At 36.6% G+C, this 26,715-nt stretch overlaps 1 protein-coding gene across 4 annotated transcripts in view; it reads left to right on the top strand.

Annotated features, from left to right (window-relative positions):
- The window catches only part of Klhl7 (kelch like family member 7), a 54,142-nt gene extending 27,648 nt beyond the window's left edge, over nucleotides 1–26,494 (top strand). For all 4 annotated transcript variants that reach the window (XM_069996095.1, XM_069996096.1, XM_069996098.1 and 1 more), the window contains exons 6-11: nucleotides 1,662–1,836; nucleotides 5,072–5,214; nucleotides 12,723–12,963; nucleotides 16,517–16,718; nucleotides 23,315–23,412; nucleotides 24,404–26,494. In XM_069996095.1, the coding sequence (XP_069852196.1) occupies nucleotides 1,662–1,836; nucleotides 5,072–5,214; nucleotides 12,723–12,963; nucleotides 16,517–16,718; nucleotides 23,315–23,412; nucleotides 24,404–24,687 (1,143 nt within the window). In that variant the 3' untranslated portion in view covers nucleotides 24,688–26,494. The remainder of the gene's footprint in view (nucleotides 1–1,661; nucleotides 1,837–5,071; nucleotides 5,215–12,722; nucleotides 12,964–16,516; nucleotides 16,719–23,314; nucleotides 23,413–24,403) is intronic.
- The last annotated feature ends 221 nt before the right edge of the window (nucleotides 26,495–26,715 follow it).

Here is a 26,715-nt window from a genome sequence, read left to right as displayed (position 1 = left end):
TTGGGTCTATATCTCAGGCATCTCAGGTACCCTGAAGTGTAAGGTAGGAGGATCACTTGGGCCAAAGAGGTCAAGACCAGTCTGAGCAATAAAGTGAGACCCTTTGTCCAAAAAAAAAATAAAACAATGATTACAAAATTAACTGGTTTCTATGCAAGGAAAGGAAAAGTAGTTTTGTATTGGAGAAACCTGACAAATATTACCTGCAGGTAGTCCAAGTTAACATCAGTAATAAATTATATTGATGACATGTGCTGTTGATATAGTTATAATACCATATCACCTTTGTGTTGGTCCTACCCAAAACACAAAAAAGCTAGTTGAATGAATAAAGCATGGTACAAACTCAAATTGAGAGACATTCTCTCAAATACCTGACTGGAACTCAAAACTGTTACGATCATCAAAGATAAGAAAAGTCTGAAATACTGTCATTTACTAGAAAAGCCTAAGGTGACCTAGTTAATAAATGCAACTAACTATTTGTTAGTTTGTTACAAACAAACAAGCTAATGTATGTTTGTTTGTTGGCATCAGTCCTGAGACTTGAACTCAGGGCCTGGGTACTATCTCTGAGCTTTTTTGCTCAAGGCTACTGCTCTACCACTGGAGCTGCTGCTTCATTTCTATGTTTTGAGTGATTAATTGAATATAAGAGTCCCATGTACTTTCTTGCCCAGATTGGCTATGAAAGATGATCCTTATATCTCAACCTCCTGAGTAGCTAATATTACAAGTATGAGCCACCAGCACCTTATTATGTGGTATTTTTTATGGAATCATAAGATAGAAAAATAACATTAGCTAAAAAGTAAAGAGATTAAAAAATGTATAGATGGATTTTCAGGTATCAGTGATTGTTCTTAACATTGCTCATGTATCATACTGAAGGTAACAAGAACTGCGTGTAAAGTGCTATATATCAGAAGTCTGTATTATCTTTGCAACTTTACTGTAAATCTAAAACTGATTTAAAGTCCCTTAATAAAAGTAACAATTCAACTCATAAGAATATCAGAAATGACTTGGGCTTTATTAATACCATCTAATTAATTAGCTAGCTCAAACATAATGTAGTAAATGAAATATATATGAAATTATTTTTAATATGCTTAAGGATTTGTAAATTAAAGCACATTAATGAATTTGTTCAGTGCAGTTAAATTAATGCTACAATATTTTGGAAAACAATTCCTATATAAATAATTTATTAAGTATAGAATTTTATATTTTAAAATTTACTAGAAAATAGACAATTGCAATGTATTAGTTGAAATTAATCATGGATGATCTTTATATCTCCTGGGTAGAAGCCTTCTTGATAAACTTGTTTTCCTGGTACTGACTATACATTGGAAATATCACTGAACAATAGACTTCTTTCAGGTGAATGTACTTTCAGAAAGGAAGCTGAATTGTTATTTTTTAACTCATCTATTTAACATCTTCTCTTAGTTACATTATTTAGTAGTTATATCTAGAAAATAGGTAACCTATGATACTATAGATGAATCAATAAACTTATGAAATATAGTCAGGAAAATATTAGAGAGAAATATTGTCTCCTGATAAGGTTTTCCCTCTTCAATATGAGAGTAAACATAGGTAATTGAAATGTGGCTGCCAACCAAGAACTTTACTATGCTATTTTTCTCCTTTAGGTTTATGATGCTGCAGTCAGATGGTTGAAATATGATGAACCTAATCGCCAGCCATTTATGGTTGATATCCTTGCTAAAGTCAGGTTTCCTCTTATATCAAAGAATTTCTTAAGTAAAACAGTACAAGCTGAACCACTTATACAAGATAATCCTGAATGCCTGAAGATGGTGATAAGTAAGTTCTCTTCATAACCATTTATATCCTGATCCTGTGGCCAGTTGCTTAAAACCTTTTGAAATGGATTAGACTTAGTAGCCAAGGAGAAATGTAAAGACTTTTGTCATCTTCCTAGAAAATTAATCTCTTGAGTTTCTCATTCTCCTAAATATTGAAATGCTTGGAATTTATTGAAATACTTGATTTATGTGACAAGATGAAAACTATTTCTTCTTTTCCTACTTTTGTATACAATTGATTTCATGCCCTTTGTTTCTAGTGTTTCCTTTTTCATTGAACCAAATAGTGTCCTGGAGCTTGAACTCAGGGTCTGGACACTGTCTCCAAGCTTTTTTGCTCAAGGCTACGCACTCTGCCACTTGAGCCACAGCTCCACTTGCAGCTTTTTGGGGGAGAGTTGGTAATAAAAGTCTCATGGACTTAATTGCATGCACTGGCATCAGACCATGACCCTCAGATCTCAGCCTCCTAAGTAGCTAGAATTAAGGTGTGTGAACTTGGCTCACATTTTGTTTCTTAAGCAGCTTTTGTAGTTTTTGTCTCAAGTTCATAATTGCCAAATGTAGTGGAGCATAATGGTACACTCCTATACTCTGGAGATAGAAGTATCAGGAGGATAATAAGTTCCAGTAACCTTGAACAAAGTTAGGGAAACTCTCAAAAACAGTATGCAAACAAAATGCAAATATTACAAGTGTGAGCCACCAATGCCTGACCTCTAATTATTCTTACGAAAAAATGCTTCTCTGCAGTGAAATGAAATACTAAATATTTATAATTATTTTCTTTCATTCACAAACATGCCTCCAAGCATATCTATCTCTTTTGTAAAGGCTTAACACAACTTCATTTATAAAAGTAGGATCATGTTTTATTTATTTCTCCCATAATTTGATTGATAGCTAGTACTGAGGCTTGAACTCTGGGCCTTCAACTCTTGCTCAGCTTTCTTGTTAAGGGATGTCACTCTACCCATTTTATCATTTTACTGATTAATTGGAAATGTAGTTTTTATGGCTTTTTCTGCCCAGGTTGACTTTGAACAGAGATTATCCAGGTCTCAGCTAGGATTATAGGCAAGAGTCACCAGCACTCAGCTATAATCTTTCTTTTAAATAATACTGTACATCATGCACAATTCAAAAAATCATAAAAGAATATATTATGGAAAGGTCTTTCTGATATCCCTGATCCCTATATTACATTCCCTTACATAGGTTACTTTACACACACACATATCCTAGATAGTCTTCCTGACGTAGCTTTGAAATTACTATATCATGAACACATATAAACTATATATAATGAAATGTGTTACTGTGCAAACATACATTTTAAAACAAATGGTATTACATTTTGTAGACTTCTACATCAGACTTTGTTTTTTCATCCCATACCATTTCGTGGATGTCATTTCATGTGTGCATTAACCTTTCCTGTTCTTCATAACAGACAATATAATATTCTATTATGTAGATATACTATAACTTTCAACCACTTTTCCTAACATGAACATTAGGGGATTCCTGGGCTAAAGGGTGGTATGTACATTTGTGATTTTATTGTATCTCACTATATCCTTCCAATGGTTATGGCCCCCTCAAGATGTTTATAACCACCCATACCCCTATCCAGAGCAGCAGAAGGTACTGCTCACCCACAACACAGAACAGTTAATCTTGGCTAGTATGGTAGGTGAAAAAAAAGTATGGTTTTAATTTTTATTTCTCTTAAGCAGTGCAGTTAAATATGTCTTCATAAGTTTAAAATTATATTTTTTTCTGTGGACTATATTCAGATTCCTAATTTTCTGTTAGATTGGTTGTTTTAATCTTATTAATTGGATATCCTTACAAAATTGTGTGTGTGTTTGCTTTGGCAGCACATATACTAAAATTGGAACAAAATTGTGTGTGTGTGTGTGTGTGTATATATATATATATATATATGTCACTGTATTTTGATTCCATCGTTTTTGCCATGCAGTGTCTTAAATTACAATTTAATATACTTTTATTTATTTGTTTATTTGGCTGAGACCAGGACTAAAACCCCATTTCTGATTCCTTCACTTATTGGCTGGCACTCTACAATACCTGAACCATGCCTGCAACCCCAAATACATACTTGTCTGAAAGTTTTTTAATGGTCCCTTTTTTTCAGTGACTCCTTTTTTCCAGGCTAGAGTTTTTTTTATTTTTAAGTGGTCTGTGGCTAAATTAAAGAAGTGCTAAAGGAAGAGAGTCATGTTAGGTCACAGAAGTTCCGAATCCCCATGAAATTTGAGAGCTGTCTCAGATAGTGCTTCACAAAGTTTTATGTATATCTGAATTACCTTGGAATTTTGTTAAGTAGGGCCTGGGTTTTGGCATTTCTAATGAACTCCCAGATGTTGAAGCTTCTACTCTTTAAACTATTCTTTAAATGGCAAGTATTTAAAAACTCTAAAATGCCAAGGTCTAGGCCCTATCACTAGATATTTTAATTGGTTTGTGGTATAAATAGTTCCAGTATTCCCTTGTTGATTCAAATACACAGTTAGGATTGAGACTATTGTACTACATGTCTATAATCCCAACACTTAGAAGCCTGAGCAGAAGGATCAGAAGATCAAGGCCAACTTGCACTATGTAGCAAGATCAAAGCCAGCCTAGGTTACATAATGTACAGGAGACCATGACCAAATAAAAAGATTGAAAACTACTTAATTAAGAAATCTGGATTTCATGGGGCTGGGAAGGTGGCTCAGTGGTAGAGCGCTTGCCTTGCATGCTCGAGGCCCTGGGTTCGATTCCTCAGCACTACATAAGAAAAAAGCCGGAAGTGGCGCTGTGGCTCAAGTGGTAGAGCGCTAGCCTTGAACTGAAGAGCTGAGGGACAGCGCCCAGGCCCAGAGTTCAGGCCCCATGACTGGACCCAAAAAAAAAAAAAAAAGAAATCTGGGTATCAATAATTATTATCTTGTCAGCTATTGGTAGAGAAACAAGGTAAATTCAGTTACATAGTGAGTCACACGGTCTTAGAATGTTGGTTGCCTCAAATAATAACTTGGTTAGGAAGCAGTTACTTAATACATTTCTCTAGCCTCTTTCCCTCCACACATTCCTAAATGCTGTAGAGAAATAACACAAGAAAGGTACAGAAATTAATGGAGTATGATGTCTAAGAATTTCCTTTTAGAGCATCCATTAGTGATTGAGGTTCCTAAAAAGTTGCATGTATTTTTCTTCAGGTGGGATGAGGTATCACCTACTATCTCCAGAGGACCGAGAAGAACTTGTAGATGGAACAAGGCCTCGAAGAAAAAAACATGATTACCGCATAGCTTTGTTTGGAGGCTCCCAACCACAATCTTGTAGATATTTTAATCCAAAGGTAACTATTTTTATTCTCTTTTTGCTTTTGAAAGCACTGAACAGATAGGCACTCTCCTAACTCTTACCTTTAAAGATACTGGTCTTTCCTATTCTTTTATAACCTTATGAGGTACTTAGTTACTATCTTCATTACGTAGATAAGAAAATTCAGACTTAGATTTCAAATGTTCTGTGATTACTTATAGTATCCACTACCAAAGAAAACAGGAACCTACTCATGGCAGTACATACCTGTAATCCCAGCTTCTTGGAATACAGATCACAATTTAGAAGCTAGTGCAGGTAAAGTCTAGGACAAAATACCACAGTTACTGAAACAACACAAAATGAAAGGGCTGAGACTATGGCTCAAGTAGTACAGGCTTTCCTGGAATATGAGGCCCTGGTTACATTCCCCAGTATTACCAAAAAAAAAAAAAAATCCAGGAGCTATTTTTTCTGTCTTACCTCTTTTTGAGCAAGTGTTTATAGGACCTAGTTCTATCTTACCTCTTGATTACCAAGTCATTTTAATTCCTGAATTTTTAAATATATATTATTGTTATACAATATATAATCATATGTTAATATATAATAAATATATATTATACATATAATATCATGTATGTAATATAATATATAATTATATAACTATGTATATTATATATTACATATAATGTATATATAACAATTATATAATATATTTACGTAATATATATTATATATAACATAAATATATAACATTTTATTGTTATTAAGGTGTTGTACAGAGGGGTTACTCTTTCATAAGTCAGGTAATAAGTACATTTCTTTTTAGACAGTGTCACCCCTTCCTTCACTTTCCTTCCGTTTCCTTCTCCTGTCCCTGACTACAAATTGCATAGTTCATTTTAATTCCTGCTTTTATTGTGTGCTTTTTTTAGGGAAAGTTCTGTTTCTGGGACTTTAGTAATTATAATTTAGTGTAAAATATGCATAGTCATTCTAGACAGTTTTGAAAACCTAGTAAATAAGAAAAATAAAATTACTTTTAATTCAAAGATCAGGAAACAATCAATTTTAGTGTTATTTCTACTAGATATTATGCCACTTGGATTAGCAGTCTGTCTGATACATAAGTTTAAAAAGCAAAAGATAAGTACTTGTAACCTTGAGAGAATCTACTAACATTTCTATTTCTTGACAGGAGGTGTAGCTCAACAGTATTGCACCTTTCTAGCAAGTGCAAGAATCTAGTTCAAATCTCAGAACCACAAAAAATTAAAAATTAAGAGAAGCCATGCACTGGTGGCTGATGCCTGTAATCCTAGCTACTCAGGAGGCTGAGATCTGAGAATCATAAGAATCATAGATCAAAGCCATGCAAGAAAGTCAGTGAGAAGTGGAGAGGTAGAGCTCAAGTGGTAGAAGGCCAGCCTGAACAAAAGCTTCTTGAGTAGCCCCCAAACCCTGAGTTCAGGACACACACAGACACACACAGACACACACACACACAGACACACACACAGACACACACACACAGACACACACACACACACACACACCTCTCCTCTCTCTCTCTCTCTCTCTCTCTCTCTCTCTCTCTCTCTCTCTCTCTCTCTCTCTCTCTCTCTCTCTCTCTCTCTCTCTCTCTCTCTCTCTCTCTCTCTCTCTCTCTCTCTTTCTCCCCCCTTGGAAGACTTCATGGAGCAGCTACATCCTTTCCTGAATTATCACCTCCTTTTGTAATATGGTGTACTAAGAATACATTTAATTTCATTTTCTATATTTAAAAAATATTTTGACATCTTTGTCATATAGTTTTCAGCTGTAGAGAATATAACATTATTTGTTTCTATACTACATACATTGCTAGAGCAGAGCAATTTCACAAACTTAACAAGTAGCACCTAAAACTTGCAAAGTATCCAGAACTTATGCTGAATCCAATCATGTAATAGTCTTTCATAAGCCCATTTTATGTGTGTATATGTGTGTGTGTATGTTCAGGTAAAGAAAGATTGGAGCCAGGCACTGATGGCTCACACCTGTAATCCTAGCTACTCAGGAGGCTGAGATCTGAGGATCATGCTTCAATGCCAGCCAAGGCAGGAGAGTCCATTAGACTCTTATCTCCAATAAACTACTCAAAGAGGCCAGACGTGGAGCTGTGGTTCAAGTAATAGAGCACTAGCCTTCAGTAAAAGAAGCTCAGGAACAGTGCCCAGGCCCAGAGTCCAAGCCCCAGGACTGGCAAAAGAAAAAACAAAGTTCAGAACACATTTGTTCTGTCCTCCTGATCTGTCTTCCAAATTAGGAATATAGAGTCACAGTCTTACTTTCAAGTACATTTTAACACACTGCTTTGTAGTTTTATTCTATATATTATCCTCACAAGCCCTTCTGCCCTACCTTGGTCCAATGCATAAAGTTCCCACCCTCAGAAATGTGAAAATAGGCCTGACCTTAGAAGGGATGATAGGAAACTCCATAAGCCCAACCAGCTTTTTAATCATCATAAATTTACAGATCATACAGGAGAGAGTGGAAACAGCTGCAGGTCTTTGAGAGCTGTAAGTGGAGAGAGTGGAAGAAAATGAGAGTGGGATCTGTGTGGTAGTGCTTTAAGAGACTAGCATCAAGAAGCAGCTGGAGGAAAGTAGACTCAAACACCGGTTAGAATGTTAAAAATCAGGCTTGAGAGTAATGTCACCTAATACTTTGGTTGACAGCCTTTTGTAATGGAGTCCCTAGATGAGGGGGTAAGAGAACTCCTTCAACTTCCAAGTATCCATGCAAAATGATCAAGATATATTATTATTTATAAACTGCTTTGCTCAATGGCAACTCCTTTGTACAAATTACTTAAAGATAATTTTTTTTTGGTTGGTTATGGGGTTTGAACTCTGGGCCTGAGTGCTGTCCCTCAGCTCTTCAGCTCAAGGCGAGTGCTCTACCACTTGAGCTACAGTGCCACTTCCAGTTTTCTGGTAGTTTATTGGAGATAGTTTCTCGGACTTTCCTGCCCAGGCTGGCTTTGAACTGCAATCCTCAGATCTCAGCCTCCTGAGTAGCTAGGATTACAGGCGTGAGCCACCAGCGCCTGGCTATAAAGATCATTTTTAAGTGGAAAAAAAAACTTTAGATCAACACATGAAAAGAATTTTAAGGTATCTTACAGGAGAGTATCACAAGAACAAAGTTTTATTAGCAAGGATTCATTTTAGTAACAATAAAATAGGCCAGGTGCTAGTGGCTCATGCCTTAATCCTAGCTACTCAGAAGGCTGAGATCTGAGGATCATGGTTCAAAGCAAGCCTGGGCAGGAAAGTCAATGAGACTCTTATCTCAGAAAACCAGAAGTGGTGCTGTGGCTCAAGAAGTAGAGCAGTAGCCTTGAGCTGAAGACCTGAGGGTCAGCACCCAGGCCCAGAGTTCAAGCCCCATGACTGACAAAAAAATAAAATAGGGAGAAATTTTTTTAAAAAGGGAGAAACTACATTTTCCACACATGAAGTGAAAATAAAGACAAAGTGACAGCTCTTGTCTGTGGTCTTTATGGTTTTAAACTGAGGAAATACACCTGAATGTTAAGACAATAATTTCTAAGACATGGAAATGTGTTCTAGATCTACCCAAAATGGATAGTAGGTGAGATTTTTCCCTCCTTACTCCTTAGTGGAAGAGTTTGGAGGTTTTTAACATTCCAAAGAAGGCAGAATTAGATACCCCTTTATGTCTTCATATGCTTATAACATCTGAAAGATGTTTTGTTTTTCAGCTTACTTCTTGGTTTTAATTTCTAAGACTGACCCTTTTAGTTTAGTTTTTGTTGATCCCGGAGCATGAGCTCAGGCCCTGGTTGCTGTCCCTGAGCTCTTCAGCTCAAGGCTAGTGCTCTTCCACTTTGAGACACAGCACCACTTCCGGTTTTCTGGTGGTCAGTTGAAGATTACAGACTTTCCTGCCCAGGCTGGCTTCAAATTGTGATCCTTAGCACTCAGACTCTTGTGTACATAGGATTGTAGGTATAAGCCACCACCGCTGGGCTAGGTTGACCCTTTTTTTTCCCCCCCAAAATCAAATATAGTGACAACAGGAGATATACCATAGGGGGAAGAACATACAAAAGAAACAAGAAATCACATAGTACATTAAAAATAATAACAAAAAACCTCTTGTGTCCATATCTTGGAGTTCATTTTTGCTTAGCATCATCTTATATGATCATATGTATGTAGCTATTGAGCTATTCTGCTCATCTGCTAAGATTATCTTAGATGTATACTAATCATTGCAAATAAGAGAAACTATGGGACCTATGTTTCTTTTGCTCTGGCTTACTTCATTTAATATTTTTAATACTAATTTTATTTTCCTGTCTATCCAGCCTCAGTGATTGTTCCTATTATGTCCCAGAGCCACAATAAGACCTGTCTGCTCAGAAGTATTAAATCATATTCCATTGTGTTTGATATGAATTATGTTCTTTGAAAATTGGTCATGTAAGCATGCAAAATAATTACCCTTAGCTTATGACATAATGTATTCTATAATTAGCTGGTTGTAAAAACATCAGTTTAAACAAAGACTGCTTTAGCATATATTAACAGGATCACAGCTGATTTGAAATTTGTAGTCTGGTACCCACAAAAGGATATGCATACATAATATAGTTCTGTTCTCAATTTGAGTGTATGAGATGTACATGGAAGCAGGAAGCAGTGATTACAAAGTGGATGAGGGTCAATGGGATGCTCAGTTGAATTAATCAATTCAATGTCGCACATGTGTACACAGTGCTGATATGAAAAGAGGACAGCTTCTGGGTTGGATTTGTCAACAAACCAGGAAGTCTCCATGGGGGTTCATGGAAATTTTTTTAAGAGACTTGCAGAGTTTGAATGAAAGAAAGAGAAAAGACTTGAGAATATCTTTCTGGCTTGAAAAGTGTAATCATACTTTTTCATAAAAGCTCCCAAAATGAGGGAAAAACGAAGATATCAAGAGAAAAAGTGACATTGTCCAAAAAGAAACGTACTCTTTACCTGGTTTATGTATCTGTAACCTCTCTGTACATCACCTTTATAATAACACACTAAGTAAAAGCTACAAAAATATTATTTAACTGAATGGAATTCACCTTAGCTTTTGACTTTATGTATAAAAATTAGACATAGTAGAAGAACTGAAGCACCAGCTAGTGCTGATGATTTTTCTGAGATCAGTTTTTGGGCCTTTTCACTTTGGTTTTATTAAAGCAAAGTATCTGTAGTATACAAAGAATATTTAAGGCTGGGAATGTGGCTTAGTAGTGGAGTACTTGCCCAGCATGCATGAAGCCCTGGGCTTGATTCCTCAGTACCACATAAACAGAAAAAGCCAGAAGTAGCACTGTGGCTCAAGTGGTAGAGTGCTATCCTTGAGCAAAAGAAGCTCAGGAATAGTGCCCAGATCCTGAGTTCAAGCCCCAAGAATGGCAAAAAAAAAAAAAAGAATTATTTAAATATAGGTTTTATGACTTTAGGCAAGTTCTAGCCTTCTGTTTCCTGGTCTAAAAACAAAAAGTTTAACTCTCCTCAGTATTTGTGTAAATATCTATTCTTTTTTCCAATTGTTTTTCATATCTCTGGTCTTCTTCAGTTTCTCACTATCATCCTTAGGTTCCATATGTAAGTGTATACAGACCCTTCACCTCTCTAGAGCTAGCCACATTATTTTTTATATTCTACACTTCTGAGCACAATGAACTTCATTGGTGAGAACATTTTCTTAAATGAGTATGTTCTCACTTTCTGGAATTTGATGTGATTTAAACTGAAATATTCTCTACTGTTTAAAGATTAAGTTACATTTCACAAGCCATGTGTATACAACTTAATCCTAGCTGCTTGGGAGACTTGAGATGAGGACTGTGGTTTGAGGACAGCGTAGGAAAAAGTTAGAGAGACACCTGTCTCAACCAACAAGCTGTGCCTAATAGTATACATCTGTGGTCCCAGCTCTATGGCAGGGCTTATAAGAAACACAATACCCTATCCAAAATTCAACTAAAGCAAAAGAGGCTAGAGGCATGGCTCAAGAGGTAAAGTGCCTCCTCCTAAGTATAAGGCCCTAAATTCAAGCTCCAGTATTGAAAACAAAAACTACCTACATATCACAGGTTAGTAGAGACAAATATGTTGAAGATAACTTGACAGTATGCTAACATGAGAATTCTTTCTTAAGATTTATTTCTGCTCAGGTATTTTCAAGGATTATATTTAGGTGAAATTTCACTTTGACACTGAGTTTTTATTTTATACTTGAATTTCTGATGAGTTAAAGTTTGGGTTTGGTTTTAGTTTGAGAGTAGGGAAAGAAAGAACATTTTATGACCTGATGAAATATATGTGATCCTCAGGAGTTCCCTGGGAGTTGGTTTCTCTAGTCATTAATAGCTGAGAAATAACCATTTATATGTTATTTGTCACCACTTGAACCTAATTTTATCAAGCAGCCTGCTATAGCACATCCAGTTTCCTGCCCCAACAATGCAGAAGGTTTGTTTTTTTTTTTTTTTTAAATCAAGCTATCCTGTTATTGTTGAAGTTAAGCCACAAGAGTAGTTTTTCCTGGTCTGGGTAGCTAGCTCAGTAATTCAACACTTGCCTAGTACTCAGAAGGCCCTAGGTTCAGTCTGTAGTACTGATTAAACTCAGGATATGATATTATATAATAAATACTACATCATATTTTTCCTAATCACTGATTAAATCTCTTCCTAAACTGAGTTTGTAACTTAAGTTAATTTTGGGTTTTTTGGTTTTTGTTTTAGTTGTTGGGTTTTTTTGTTTGTTTGTTTTTGTTTTTTCTGATGGTAGGGCTTAATCTCAGGGGCTAGGCACTGTCCCTGAGCTTCTCTTGCTCAAAGCCAGTGCTCTACCACTTTAGCCAGAGTTCTACTTGTAGCTTTTTTTAGTAGTTTATTTGAGATAAGAGTTTCACCTTGATTCCTAACTACCTATCCACCTATCTACCAGATACCCATTTTTATATCTGAAAGTAAATCTCATATTTTGTTAGACTTAAATTTTTCTTATATATAATCTTCACAAAGAACACATATCCAAATATATTTAAGTTTACTTCGAAGCTATGAATGTTACAGAGTAACCATGTCCTTTCTTTTACCGGTTGCCTCAACTAGAATTCTGAAGAAATCACAGATTAAATCAGATTACAGTCTCAAACCAAATGTTTATATATTCTAGTAAGACTTATGTTTTAGAAAAATTTTTATTACTGTAAAGGTGGTCTATAGAGATGTTCCGGTACATAAGTCAGATAAAGGGTACATTTCTTTTTTAACCCCTTACCTGGAGCTCTCCCAGTTTTACCCTCCTGTCCCAACCTACAAGTTGTATAGTTCATTTTTGACATAGTGTCTAGTGAGGATCACTGCTGCATTTGTTCACCCTTTGTCCTATTTTTGGTACATTTTCTCTACCAATGCTGTCTTTTCTGGTTTCATTTTCCCTTTCTGAAAGTTGTTCCTTTCTGCTTCAGGATTATAGCTGGACGGACATTCGCTGCCCCTTTGAAAAGCGAAGAGATGCAGCATGTGTGTTTTGGGACAATGTAGTGTACATTTTGGGTGGCTCTCAGCTTTTCCCCATTAAACGAATGGACTGCTATAATGTTGTGAAGGACAGCTGGTATTCCAAACTGGGCCCTCCAACACCTCGAGATAGTCTTGCTGCCTGTGCTGCAGAAGGCAAGATTTACACATCTGGAGGCTCAGAAGTAGGTAAGGCTTGTTAATATTTTTGTTCAAAGGAAATGCTTTAAAGCCAGCTGGCTTGACTTTCACATCTAAATAAAAATTGATTGTTCTTATACAGATAAGTCCATATTTTTAACATATTAGAGCCCATTTCGTTGAAGATATACCTTAATCCTTTAAATTATTAATTTACAATACTGTTGCTTCATATGTTGTTAATTGCCCACTTTTATTATGGGACTATAACAATTGGCACTATCTGAATTGTAGTTGGGAAGAGTTTGGGGTGTTTTTTGTTTTTGGGGGTTTTTTTTGTTAGGTAGTACTTGCTAAGTTAGACTTATAGACCCTTTAAAAACCCTATATACTCAAGCTTTTAAAATCTGTTTTCTTTATGTTTCTTTGTATCAGAAGAAAGCTATAACTGTTGGTTTTGTTGTTCTCAATATGTATATGTTGAATGTTTCAATATGTAGCCCAGGTTGGTCCTAAACTCCTGATCCGTCCTGCCTCAGCCTTCCTTGTGCAGGCACTATGCCCAGCTCAGTAATACCTTTTCATTTGCTTTCTTTAACATTTCTAATCTAATGATTTATGTGGTCAGTTATGCTTATGGGTCAGGTCAGGTTCTCATTTGTAAGTATCCAATAGTCTTTTGCTAAATAAATGTTTTTTTCAATGAATATTCTAGGTGTAGACTAGACACATAGTAGCTTTAATATACTCTCATCTTTTCAAGTTATTCCGTTAATTACATAATGTGTTAACTAAGAATATCAAGTAAACCCTTAGTTATGGAATTTAAATATGTTAATTTTTTAATACGTGTGTATGCTGGTACTGGGTCCCGAATTCAGAGTCTTGTAGTCTTGTCACTTAGCTTTTTCTCTCAAGCTGATGCTCTGCCACTTGATCCACACCTCTTCTTCCTTTAACTTTCTTTTTTAGTGGTACTAGCTTTTTGAGCTCAGGGCCTTGCACTTGCTGAGGAGGCACTCTACTACTTAAACCATGGGCCTAACACTTTACTTTTGTTATTTTTCAAGCACTCTCTACATCCAGGCAGGTCCTGGCAGATATCTTCCTATTTACATGTGTTACTGCATCCATTTATTTGTTGTTATTGTTTAAGTGAGTCTCTCAAACTTTTTGCCCAGGCTAGCCTTAAGTCAAGATCCTGCTGATGGCAGATTACAGGCCGTGGCTCACGCCTGTAATCCTAGATACTAAGGAGGCTGAGATCTGAGGATCACGGTTCAAAGCCAGCCTGGGCAGGAAAGTCCATGAGACTCTTAGCTCCAGTTAACCACCAGAAAACCAGAAGTGGGCTATGGCTCAAGTGGTAGAGCACTTGCCTTAAGCTGAAGAGCTCAGGGACAGTGCCTAGGCCCAGAGTTCAAACCCCATAATCAACAAACAAACAAAAAAGATCCTGCTGAGCTATTATCTCAAGTGGCTTTTTTTTTTTCACCAGTCCTGGGGCTTGAACTCAGGGCCTGGCCTCTGTCCCTGAGGCTCTCTGTACTCAAAGCTAGCACTCTACCACTTGAGCCACAATGCCACTTCAGCTTTTTCTGAGTATTTTATTGGAGATAAGAATCTCATGGACTTTCTTGCCCAGGCTGGCTTCAAACTATGATCCTCAGATCTCAGCCTCCTGAGTAGCTAGGATTTCAGTGTGAGCCACAATGTCTTGGTCTGTGATTTCCCCCTTCCCCTCCCATCCTAATATGGAGGCTTGAATTCATGTCTGGGTACATTGTTCCTTAGCTTTTTCACTGGAATCCTACCACTTTAGCTACAGCTCCACTTCTGACTTTTTGAATGGTCAATTAGAGATAAAAGTCTCATGGACTTTCCTGCCCTGGCTAAGGACTGACTTGGAGCTCTTCAGCCTCTTGAATAACTAGGAATAGCCATGAGCCACCAGTGCCTGATTTGCTCTGTGATTTTTATATTAACCGAGAACATTATTTACTTTTAATCAGATGTGTTTTAAGTTTTTACCTTCTACTACATGTCAAATGAATACAGGAAAAATGATGATTTTTTAAAATTTAATCTAAATTTAACTTGAGGTGATCTTTATATTATTAAGTTTTTACTTAAGTAGGAGGACTTCTCTATGGTTGTTTTGTATTGTTTTTTGTTTTGATTTGTTTTTTACTTCTTGCTCAGCTTGCTTGTTGGGCTGGCATTCTACCACTTGCGCTATGCCTTTAGCCTGGCTTTTTGCTAATTATTTTTGGAAATTGAAACTTAAGATATTTTTACCCAGGTTATCCTGAAACTGTGATCCTCCTGATATCAGCTTCCTGAATAGTTAGGATTATAGGCAAGAGACACTGACACTGGCTAACAGCAGATCTTTAACATTTTCCATATACAATATGTTTTCCCCTAGTATCCACCAGCTTGAATCTACAAAATCAAAAAGATTTGTTTCATTATGGTCATTGCTGCTTTGATTTGTCTTCTCTGAACCTTTTCATATACATTGGTTGCAGTGAAGAGCTCTAGATGTCTTAGTGCTGTATTTAACAGTGAGAGATAAAAAGTAGTTTGGCAAAATACTAATTTCCTTTTTATTAGTAAAGGGAAAAAGTGATCTTTAATAGTATGATTACTAAGATTTTCTATTGAGCTACTACAGTGTGAAAAAGTTGCAAAACATAAATGTATAGTCAATATGCATCCGAAATGTAGAGACTTCCTAGGAACTTCCACTGAAGGAGGGACTGGTATCCTTCAGGGCTTACCAACCCAGTCACTAAGAACGCAATCGCAAAATCACAATTACGATTTTGGCAGAGGTGAAATAGCTTTTAGACTAGTAAGTTAAGGGGCTGGGAATGTGAATTAGTGGTAGAATGCTTGCCTAGCATGCATGAAACCCTGGGTTCAATTCCTTAGTACCATATAAATAGAAAAAGCTGGAAGTGGCACTGTGGCTCAAATGGTAGAGTGCTAGCCTTGAGCAAAAGAAGCTCAGGGACAGTGCTTAGTGGCTCACGTTCAAGCCCCAGGACTGGCAAAAATAATATATTAAATAAGCCTCAGAATACTATCAGTAATTTTCATGTTTTAGCTATGGTTTTCCAATCTATATAATATATATTTGAAATTTAAATAATTCTCAGCATGTTATAACTGGACTCCAAGACATACATAATGTTTCTTATTTTATTTTTGAAATCAGACCAATATATCTTCCTAAAAGTTTACTACCAAGGAACTTTCCAACAGATGTTTTCTTGAATGTTTTCCAAGGACTATACAGAATTATTAGCTTCTTAAAGTATTACTACATTTTCATTGACTGAACATAAAAATGACTCCTAAATTTTTCCCTCCCATAACTTATGATGTAGCTCTGCTTATTAACTCCTAACCCACATACATAGTAAGTCAAGTTTCTATGGAACCCTCTTCTTTCTGTTACTTTTGTTTCCTTTGTTGATTTGTTGTTTAGGTTTTTTTTCTGGTTTTTGAGAAAGGATCTTAATGTGTAGCCCGAGATAGCCTTAAACTTTCAACCCTCCTACCTCAGACTCCTAAGTGGTCTCATTCTTTACAGGAAATTCAGCTTTGTATTTATTTGAGTGCTATGACACAAGAACTGAAAGCTGGCACACCAAGCCTAGCATGCTGACGCAGCGCTGCAGCCATGGCATGGTAGAAGCCAATGGCCTCATCTACGTTTGTGGTGGAAGTTTAGGGAATAATGTTTCTGGGAGAGTGCTTAGTTCCTGTGAAGTGTATGATCCTGCCACAGAAACGTATGTATCAATTTAAAGTTCTAAGTTTACTGTTACTGTATTCTATGAGTTCAGTTGCATAAAAAATGGTAGAAGGGACCCATTTCAAGCATTTAGTTCTTATATTAAAAATGTACATTCACTTGAACAACCTGGACTCTTCCTTTGCACCTTCAGACATGCCCTGACTTTATGGGAACTCCTCTCTTTCTAGTTCTGCTTATGCAATAAATATCTGGACAACATACCCGATTGATTCATCAAATTTATAAAACATTTTTGTTTGGGAGATAAGGAAATAAAAGGGGAGTGAGCAGGAAATTAATAATCAGAAGTAAACTTTACTTAAGTAGAAATATAATATATTGGTTTATGATATTAATATATCATGTTCTTGTTGGATACAATATTGTCTTTAGGATTTTCCTAAAATATCATTAGATTCATGTTAAAATTCTTAAATCATATGAGAAAACATTTATTTATTTAGGAAGTAGTAGGGGTTAATATCAGGGTCTAATAATTGGTAGGCAAGTACTTTACCACTTAATGTGTCCCAGTTCCTTTTTGTTTTAGTTTATCTTTCAGATAGGATCTTGTGTTTTTGCCAGGCTGGCCTTGGACTTATTCTCTTACCTCTGCCTCCTGAGTAAGTAGCTGAAAATTGCTTTATAAAAGGCAAAATGCTCAGTTGAGCTGAGCGCTGGTGGCTCAGGCCTATTTTCCTAGCAATTGAGGAGGTTAAGATCTGAGGATAGAAGTTTGAAGCCATCCCAGGCAAGAAAGCCCATGAATCTCTTATCTCCATTTAATCACCAAAAAGCTGGAAGTAGAAGTGTTACTCAATTGGTTGAGTATTAGCTTATCACTTGAAATCAGACCAGTTTCTCTTCCTAAAAGTTAAGCATCAGTGGTTCAAGCCTGTAATCCTGGCTACTCAGGAGATCTGAGGATTACAGTTCCAAGCCAGCCCAGGCTGGCTTGAGACTCTTAACACAATAAACTCAAAAAAGCCAGAAGTAGTTCTGGCTCCAGAGATACAGCACTCACCTTGAGCAAAAGAAGCTCAGGGGCAGTGCCAAGCCCTGAGCTCAAGCCCCAGGATTGGCTTTTTTAAAAAAAAGTTAAACTACCAATCTTTTCAACAGATCTTTTTTTGAATCTTTTCCAAGAACTATACAAAATTATTAGCTTCTTAAATTTAAAATGGTTTCCAAGAACTATACAGTTATTAGTGTTTTAAAGAAATAGTTTAACCTTGTAGTTATGGAGCCCATTTAATGTAACCAAATTTGTTAATTGGTGAATATGGGGTATTGGTGAATGCAGTGACATTAAAGATAATTCAGAAATAAAATAAGTAATATCTCAATTCTACGCCCCCATCAGAAAGAATGACATTGCCCTATTTGTTAGGAAATGGAAAGACTTGGAAAAATTATATTAAGTGAAGTAAGCCAGGCCCAAAGAAACATAGGTTCCATGGTTTCCCTTATTTGCAATAACTAGTATATGTCTGAGACACGCAGAAACAGATAAGTTGATGTTAGGTGAAATGAACCCCAAGATAAGGACTCAAATGATTTTTCTTTCTTGCTATTGTTTCTAACATATTTCTAAGATGATTTCTTTGTTGCTTGGTATGTTCCTCCCCCCCACAGTATAACCGCTGTTTTCACTGTATTTGATGTTGGTATAATTTGTGGAGGGGAAGGGAAAAAAACACTGTTTAAATAGGGATACAGGTGGACCCATTGCAACAATGAGATGTACAAGACATTATGTCGAAAAACGAACTTTACGACTTTGGCGTGCGGGGGAGGGGGAAAGGGGAGAGATGGGAAGGGATGGGAAGGGGAAACAGAGGAGGAGGCAACAATGCTTGATAAGAAATGTACTCATTATCTTGCTCATGTAATTGTAACCCCTCTGTACAGTATTTTCACAATTAAAAGATATATTCCCCTACTTTGAATAAAAAAGAATTTTTTTGGTGCTGTGACTTGAACTCAGGGCCTAGACACTCTCCTGAGGTTTTTTTGTTTGTTTGTTTGTTTTTTTGCTAAATGCTAGTCTTCCACCACTTGAACCATTAGCCTACTTCCAGCTTTGTGTTGGTTAATTTAGGAGTCTCATAGACTTTTCTGCCTGGGCTGGCTTCAAACCACAATCCTCAGATCTCAGCTTTCAGTAGCTAGGGTTAAAAACATGAGCTACTGGTAAAGCCAGAGGTGGCTCTGTGGCTCAAGTCGTAGAATGCTAGGCTTGAGCTGAAGAGCTCAGGGACAGCACCCAGGCCCAGAGGTTAAGCCCCATGACTGACAAAAAATAAAAAAATTAAAAAAAAAACATGAGCTACTTGTGCTCAGCCCCATCTATTTTTAAAGGATTTAAGGAAGCATAATAAAAGTATAATTTATTTGTTTTGGGGGATTTTTTTGTTTTGTGTTCAGTGAATTACCAAGGAAGAGAAGCAAGTTAACATTCCTTGTTATTTATCTTTTGCTAAAGTGTTGAGACTAGAAATCTCTTGATATATTGCTTCCCAGTGTTTTCAGAGTATGCCTAGTAGTTGCCAGAGCATGCTGTGGATACCTCTGTCCTTATCCTGTGTTTTAGTTAAGAGATAGATAGATAGACAGACAGATAGATAGATATACACCCTCATCTTGTCCCAAACCATGGGGGCACAGCAGCTGAACTCCCTCCATTAGGAACCTCTACCTCACCTCCTTCCTATAAGCCCTATGCTCAAAACATGTTACAGCATACTACTTGGAAAGCTGTAATCTGAGTCATACTGATGACTAACCGTTTCCTCATTTCTAAAAAAACAAACTTAAAAGTGTAGCCAGTAACCAGTAACCTAGGCTTCTAAATTTTAAGATATTAATTCAGGTAGTATCAGTTTCTATCATATTTTTGTGTATACTAGCGGGGGGGGGGGGGGCGGAATATGTGAAAGGTTTCTATATCCTCTACCTGATCCAGGACAGGGAAACAAGAAGTTATTTTTCCTGGCCAGGAAGGTGGCCTAAGTGGTAGAGTCCTTGCCTAGTGTGCATGAGGCCCTGGGTTTGCTCAGTACTACGTAAACATAAATTTTAAAGAAAAGACTTTAAAGTTGAGCTTATTTTTTAAAGTTTTTCATTTGATGCTGTTTTCTTTTCATCTTGTTTGTTCATTTGTCTTTGGGAAGGTGGGGGACAAAAGGCAAACAAATGCAGCATTGGTACTCACTAGATACTATGTTGAAAATGAACTGTACAACTTGTAGGTGGAAGTAGGAGGGAAAAACTGGGAAAGAGAGCAAGAGAAAGAGTGACATTGTCCAAAAAGAAATGTATTCTTTACCTGACTTAATGTAACTGTAACCCCTCTGTACATCACCTTTATAATAACAATTAAAATTAAATTACATAAAAATAAAAATCTACCTGAATATTCAGGTTCAGGAGTATGTAAAAACTTTCAACCAGTGGCTGAAACCTATAATCCTAGCTACTCAGGAAGCTGAGGTCTGAAGATTGAGGTTTAAAGCCAGCCCAGCAGGAAAGTCTGTAAGACTCCAATTAACCAACAAAAAGCTCTAAGTGAACTGTGGCTCAAGTGGTAGAGCACTAGCCGTGAACAAAATAAATTTTTAAAATATATTTTTGTTTTTTTGGGGGGTCCGGTCGTGGGGCCTGAACTCTGGGCCTGGGTGCTGTCCCTCAGTTCTTCAGCTCAAGGCTAGCGCTCTACCACTTGAGTCACAGCGCCACTTCCGGCTTTTTTCTTTTTGCTTATGTGGTGCTGAGGAATCGAACCCAGGGCCTCATCCATGCAAGGCAAGTGCTCTACCACTGAGCCACCTTCCCAGCCCGTTAAAATATATTTCTAAAACCCTCAGGGACAGCACCCAGGCCCTGAGTTTAAGCCCCAGGACTAGCACAAAAAAAAAAAATCTTTCAACTTACTATTTCTTTTGTTTATATTGAACTTGTGTTAAACTTGAATTCTATATAGTCTTTTATCCTTAAATTTTCTCAAGCTAAGTGGATATAATTCTAAATTCTAATTCTAAAACATTAAATATCATCATGATTTCGTTACTAAAATGATGTCTCACTAGGGATGTCGCATGGTGGTTGAGCACTTGTGTAGCATACTCACTCAAGGCCCTGGGTTCAATCCCCAGCAATACAAAGAAAAGCAAAATGTGATTTAAACACTTGTTATTTTTGAAAAAAAAATTTCCAAACTGAGACTCTTTAAGTCTTTTGGCATCATGTTTAATTGGTAACTAAGAAATTAAGCCTCTGAAATTACATGACAGTTTTTTTTCTTTTTTTTTCTTCTTTTTTTTTTTTTATTGTGAGAATACTGTACAGAGGAGTTACAATTACATGGGCAAGATAACGAGTACATTTCTTATTTGGGTTTGGGGGATTTGTTTTGTTTTGTTTGCCAGTCCTGAGACTTGAACTAAGAACCTGGGCTCTGTCCCTGAGCCTGTGTGTGCTCAAGACTAGTGCCTTACCACTTGAGCCACAGTGCCACTTCTGGCTTTTTCTGAGTAGTTTATTAGCAAAAGAGTCTCCCAGACTTTCCTTCCCCCGGCTGTTTCAAACTGTGATCCTCAGATCTCAGCCTCCTGAGTAGCTAGGATTACAGATATGAACCACCAGCGCCTGGTCTCCACATGACAATTTGAGCAATCTTAATTTTAAGAAAAGTTTCTAAACACTAAACTTCAGGTTGATAAGCAGGAGCAAAGTACATACTCTACATATACATATAGAAGAAAGAAAACATGCTCTTGCTTTAAATCATTGACATATTTAGAGAAGAAGGTGGCATGTAAATTTAATTTTTCCAAGCCAATTTGTATTTTCTTTCCTTTTGTTTTTGTTGTTGGTCATGGGGCTTGAACTCTGGACCTGAGCATTATCCCTCAGCTCTTCAGCTCAAGGCCACCACTCTACCACTTGAGCCACAATGCCACTTCTGGCTTTTTCTGTGTATGTGGTCTGAGGAATCGAACCCAGGGCCTCATGCATGCAAGGCAAGCACTCTACCACTGAGCCACTTTCCCAGCCCCCAAATAGTATTTTCTACATAGTGACATCTTGCCATGTGGAGAGACAGTGGAGATTTAGTACTTACTGGTTTTCCCAGGAAGTACTTCCCCATTTGTTTGTTGTTTTCCCATGCCAGGAATCTTACACTCTGGGCATCAAGCTCTCCTGCCTTTTTCACTCACAGCTGGCTCTCTACCATTTGAGCCACAGCACCACTTAGAGCTTTTTACTGATTAATTGAAGATAAGAGTCTGTTGGACTTTGCCTGCCCCGGCTGGCTTCAAACTGGGATCCTCAGCTCTCGGCCTCCTGAGTAGCTAGGATTACAGGTGTGAGCTGCTTGCATCCAGCTGCTTCCATTTTGTTGTTCTTTGTTGTCTTTTAGTATGTGTTAGGTGCATATGAGCACCTGGGTTGCAGTACTTTCACAGTCACAGGAGTCAATCATGAGAGTGTATACAGAAGTAGTGATTAATTTTTAAAAAATGACCAACACAGTTGTGTTTTTTAATGAAATATTACCTGTGAAACTAGTATCCTTGGACACTTAGATCCACCTTTATACTCTCAATTTCATTATTTGTGATAGTGGCTGGAACATATCAATAGCAAGTTATTAAACTCGACAAAATGATAAAACTTTTAAAAAACTATTTCATAGTAGATCTAAACATGGATTTATCAAGGCCTAGTGTGAATCCTTGCATTTGGAAGGCTGAGGCAGGAAGATCCCAAATTCTCCCAATCTGGACTACATAATAAGACTTTATTGAAAAAATACATTGATAACAACAAAAAGTATGAATAATAACATATGGTACTAATATGATAATTTTTGAGGCTAATTTTAGGTTGTTGTTTGTTTACTAATACATATTAAGTAAAAACTACATGTGACAGAATTATCTTCCCCTACTTTTGTTGCCATTATAAAATATAAGAAATGGATTTATTCAAAATACATATTAGACGGGTACCAGGGACTCTTGTGGTAATCCTAGCTAGTCAAAAGAATAAGGTCTAGAAAAAAAGATTGGAGCCAGCCCAGGCAGAAAAGTCCACAAACTTCACCTACCAAAAAATAACTAGTAAAAAGCAGGGTTAGAGGTGTGGCTTAAGTGATGAGGAGTGCAAGCCAGTCAGGCAAGCAAGCAAGCTGAGTCACTACAAGACCTGAGTTCATGTCCTTTATATGGTCTTTGTTTTTGAGACAGAGTTTCACTATGTAGCCCAGACTGGTCTCAAATTCACAATCCTTCTACTTCTACCTCCCAAATGCTGAGATTATACATGTGTACCACTAAGGCCATTCTGTTTCCCATCTCCTGCCAGAGTTAAAAGTAGAAGTAAGAAGTAGAAGTAAGGTCCCAAATGTACCTCATCTATTAAAAAAAAAATTACCCATAATCACTTTAGCTTTTTCTGGACTTCTAAACATTTTATATGCACGTGACATGGTAGTAAATAAGTACTTAGTTGGAATAACATTTTCTTATTAGAGTCCTTTTACTTCCTGTAAATAAGCAAAGTAAAAACTTTCTTTTCTTTTTACAGATGGACTGAACTATGTCCAATGATTGAGCCCAGGAAGAATCATGGGCTGGTATTTGTAAAAGACAAGATATTTGCTGTGGGTGGCCAGAATGGCTTAGGTACATGATATTAACTCAATGTCCTGATAAGTTTACTGATAGTTTATTATTTTGAATTTTTTAAAGTATTTCTGGAAGTACATTTAAATATAATCCTGTACCATGTACATGATTTTATCTGTTTCAAAGGTCTGTGCACCAACATACTCCAAAGTGAAGATATTAAACATCCATGTCTACGAATTGTCAGGAGTGGCTACAGGCATTGTAACAATCTCATCATCCATGTGTCCCCCAAGGAATAGTATCATACCAGCTTAGAACTATTAAGCTGAACAAATGATTGAATCTTAAATTGTTTTAGCTTTTCAACGTGTTACAAAAAAATCTTTTAAAATAGAAGTTTTAGTTAGGTCTTGTATTCAAGTTCTAATTAGCCAAGTTTTCTGAACATTTAAACATTGCATGAAAATAGTGTTATTTTTTAAAAATTGAAGTTAAATCTTACATTTTTCCTAGAAAATAGCATCCTAGAAGTCTTAAATATTTGTTATAAGTAATGGGAAATCTGAAATGCATGTTTAAAGGAAATTCACAAGTTTTATTTTATCAGAAAATGTAGCATCATTTTAGTACAACAAAGTACAAATAGCTTAAGTTAAAAGAAGACTTTTCTCTTTCATTCTCATCCATTTCTGTTTTCTATGAGTTGCGAAATACAGAAAGAAAATAATATTTAGATAATTATAATCATAGTTACTCAGAGAAGAAATCCCACTAGCTTAAGTTTTTCATTTTTCCAACATAGGTAGAATATTTTAAATGTTACAAAAAAAATCAGTATTTATAATTTTAGATTAAATATCTATTGTGTTAATGTAAGAATAAAAATTCAGCTGGTGGGCATTTGGGTATTCGTTGTAAGATTCCTATAACCAACCATTCTGTGTGTTTAAAATTTTTATTTTGAAAATTAGATACTGGAAAAATACACAAATGACTGCGACCTCGAGATTATTCATATAATTTTTGATGTTTTCTTATTTTGCAGGTGGTTTGGACAATGTGGAATATTATGATATTAAATTAGATGAGTGGAAGATGGTATCACCAATGCCATGGAAAGGTGTAACAGTGAAGTGTGCAGCAGTTGGCTCTATCATTTATGTCTTGGCTGGTTTTCAAGGTGTAGGCAGATTAGGACACATCCTGGAATATAATACTGAGACAGATAAATGGATAGCCAATTCCAAAGTCCGTGCTTTTCCAGTCACAAGTTGTTTAATTTGTGTGGTTGATACTTGTGGAGCAAATGAAGAGACCCTTGAAACATGAAAAACAAGGGGACTTGAAAACTCAGCAGAGACTCAAAAATATAACCACCACGGCTTTGTTCCAAGAGTTTTGGTTACAAAGTTCTGGATTGGTATTTTGGTAAAGGAAGTTTCAAGTGAGTGAAGGAAGATCCTATAAAATATTTCTTTTATATGGATTTCCTACTTAATTCAAAAATTATATTTAACTGGCTACCTACCCAAGAACATATTAGCCAGAAAACTTGGAAAATGATAAGCATTTTTCAGTGAGTTTCTTAAACAAATTTCTGATTTGGCAGAGTGGGGGATGCTCATCAGTGAAACAGCCTCATCTTAGCTCTAGATTCTATATTCCTATGTCATATACGTGCTCTGTAGTTAAGTCTGTCTGTTTTATTCAGTCAATCAAGAACTAAGAAGTAAGCCAGATGTGGTGGTGCTTGTAATCCAAGAAGCTCTTGGGAAGCTAAGGCAGGAAGATCCTGAGTTTGAGGTCAGCCTGGGCTACATAGCAAGACCCTGTCCCAAAAAACAACAAACAAAGAAACTAAGAAATAGTATATGAGTTGTATTCAAGATGGGAGCAGTTGACAGTCACCTACTTTTGCTCATCTTCATTTGTTTCATTTAGTGCCAAATGTATGCCTTTTTTAATTATAACCATACCCATGCCCCATAGTGTATTTAATCCAATCTATATTTTCAACATAAATGTTAAGCTTAGCTCCCAACATTAATATATATGGTTTTATTTAGTTTAAAAAGTGTTCTGGCCAGGCAATAGTGGCTCATGCCTGTAATCCTAACTATTCAGGAGGCTGACATCTGAGGATCACAGTTGGAAGTAAGCCTGGGCAGGAGAAATCCATAAGATCTTATCTCTAATTAACCACCCCAAAAAACCATAAGTGGAGCTGTGGTTCAAGGTGGTAGCCTTGAGCAAAAGTTCAGGGACAACACCCAGACCCCAAGTTCAAACGCCACACCCAACTACCCCTCAGAAAAAACATGTTCTATGCCTTTAGTCCTCAATTAAATAAAATCCACTCATAATAAGAATGAGTAGCCAGTAAAAGATAAAACTATTTATAGGAAGCTTCTTGGAAAAGCACTGCTCATTTGAAAAGCACTGGTAGTTCCACCACAATCAGTGTTGACTTTAACGTTTTGTTTTTAGCAGTAATAAGGTATTTTGACTCATGGCTTCGCACTTGCTAGACAGGCACTTGTTGCTTGAGCCACACTTCCAGACCTTTTGCTCTGGTTATTTTTAAGATAGGGTCATATTTTTTGCTCACTCCAGCCGGGACTGAAATCTCCTACCAATGCTTCTCAGCACAGCTATGATTTCAGGCCTACACAACCATGCCTGATTTTTTTCTGTTGAAATTGGGTCTCCAAAACTTTTGGGAGGTAGGGACCTGGGCTGGCATGGAACCTTGATCTTCCTGATTTCAGCCTCTCACATAGCTGAGATGACAGGCATCCATTCCCTCACCCCCAAATTGGCCTAGAATTTTAATCCACTTCCTAGGTAGCTATAAGCCACTGGGACCTAGCAACTTTGAACTTTGTATGAGTTAAATATATATATGTTTTCTTGTCCCTTGGAAGATCACACAAGAAATATTTAATGCAGTTGTCTCCAAAGGTTTTGTAATCTTTTGAGTTAAATTATGTCATCTTTCATCTGTTATGTGATCAACAAATTGTTTACCAGCTCAATTACTTTCCTAGTGGTGTTTGCCCTTTTCACTACATATAGAATGAGTCATATCAAATTGTCATCAATGTTTTTATCTGATATTAAATATTTTTAACTTAAACAGATTGATCAGTTTTATTTATTCAAAAGGAAGTTTTAAAGCAACTTTATTGACATGTAATTCATATAACCATGCAAATCACCTATTTATACTGTTGGGTAGTTTTTAGTATATACATAGAGTTGTTCAGTCATCACCATAATTTTCTAATGCTGTCATCACCTCAAAGGAAAGCCTGGACTCAGCACTCAGCAATTCCCTTGTGTTAATTTCCTAGATCT

Source organism: Dipodomys merriami, unplaced genomic scaffold (genome assembly GCF_024711535.1).
Source record: "Dipodomys merriami isolate MVZ:Mamm:240054 unplaced genomic scaffold, mDipMer1.0.p SCAF_5, whole genome shotgun sequence".
Lineage (NCBI taxonomy): Eukaryota > Metazoa > Chordata > Mammalia > Rodentia > Heteromyidae > Dipodomys > Dipodomys merriami.
This window is presented reverse-complemented; position numbering and strand designations above follow the sequence as displayed.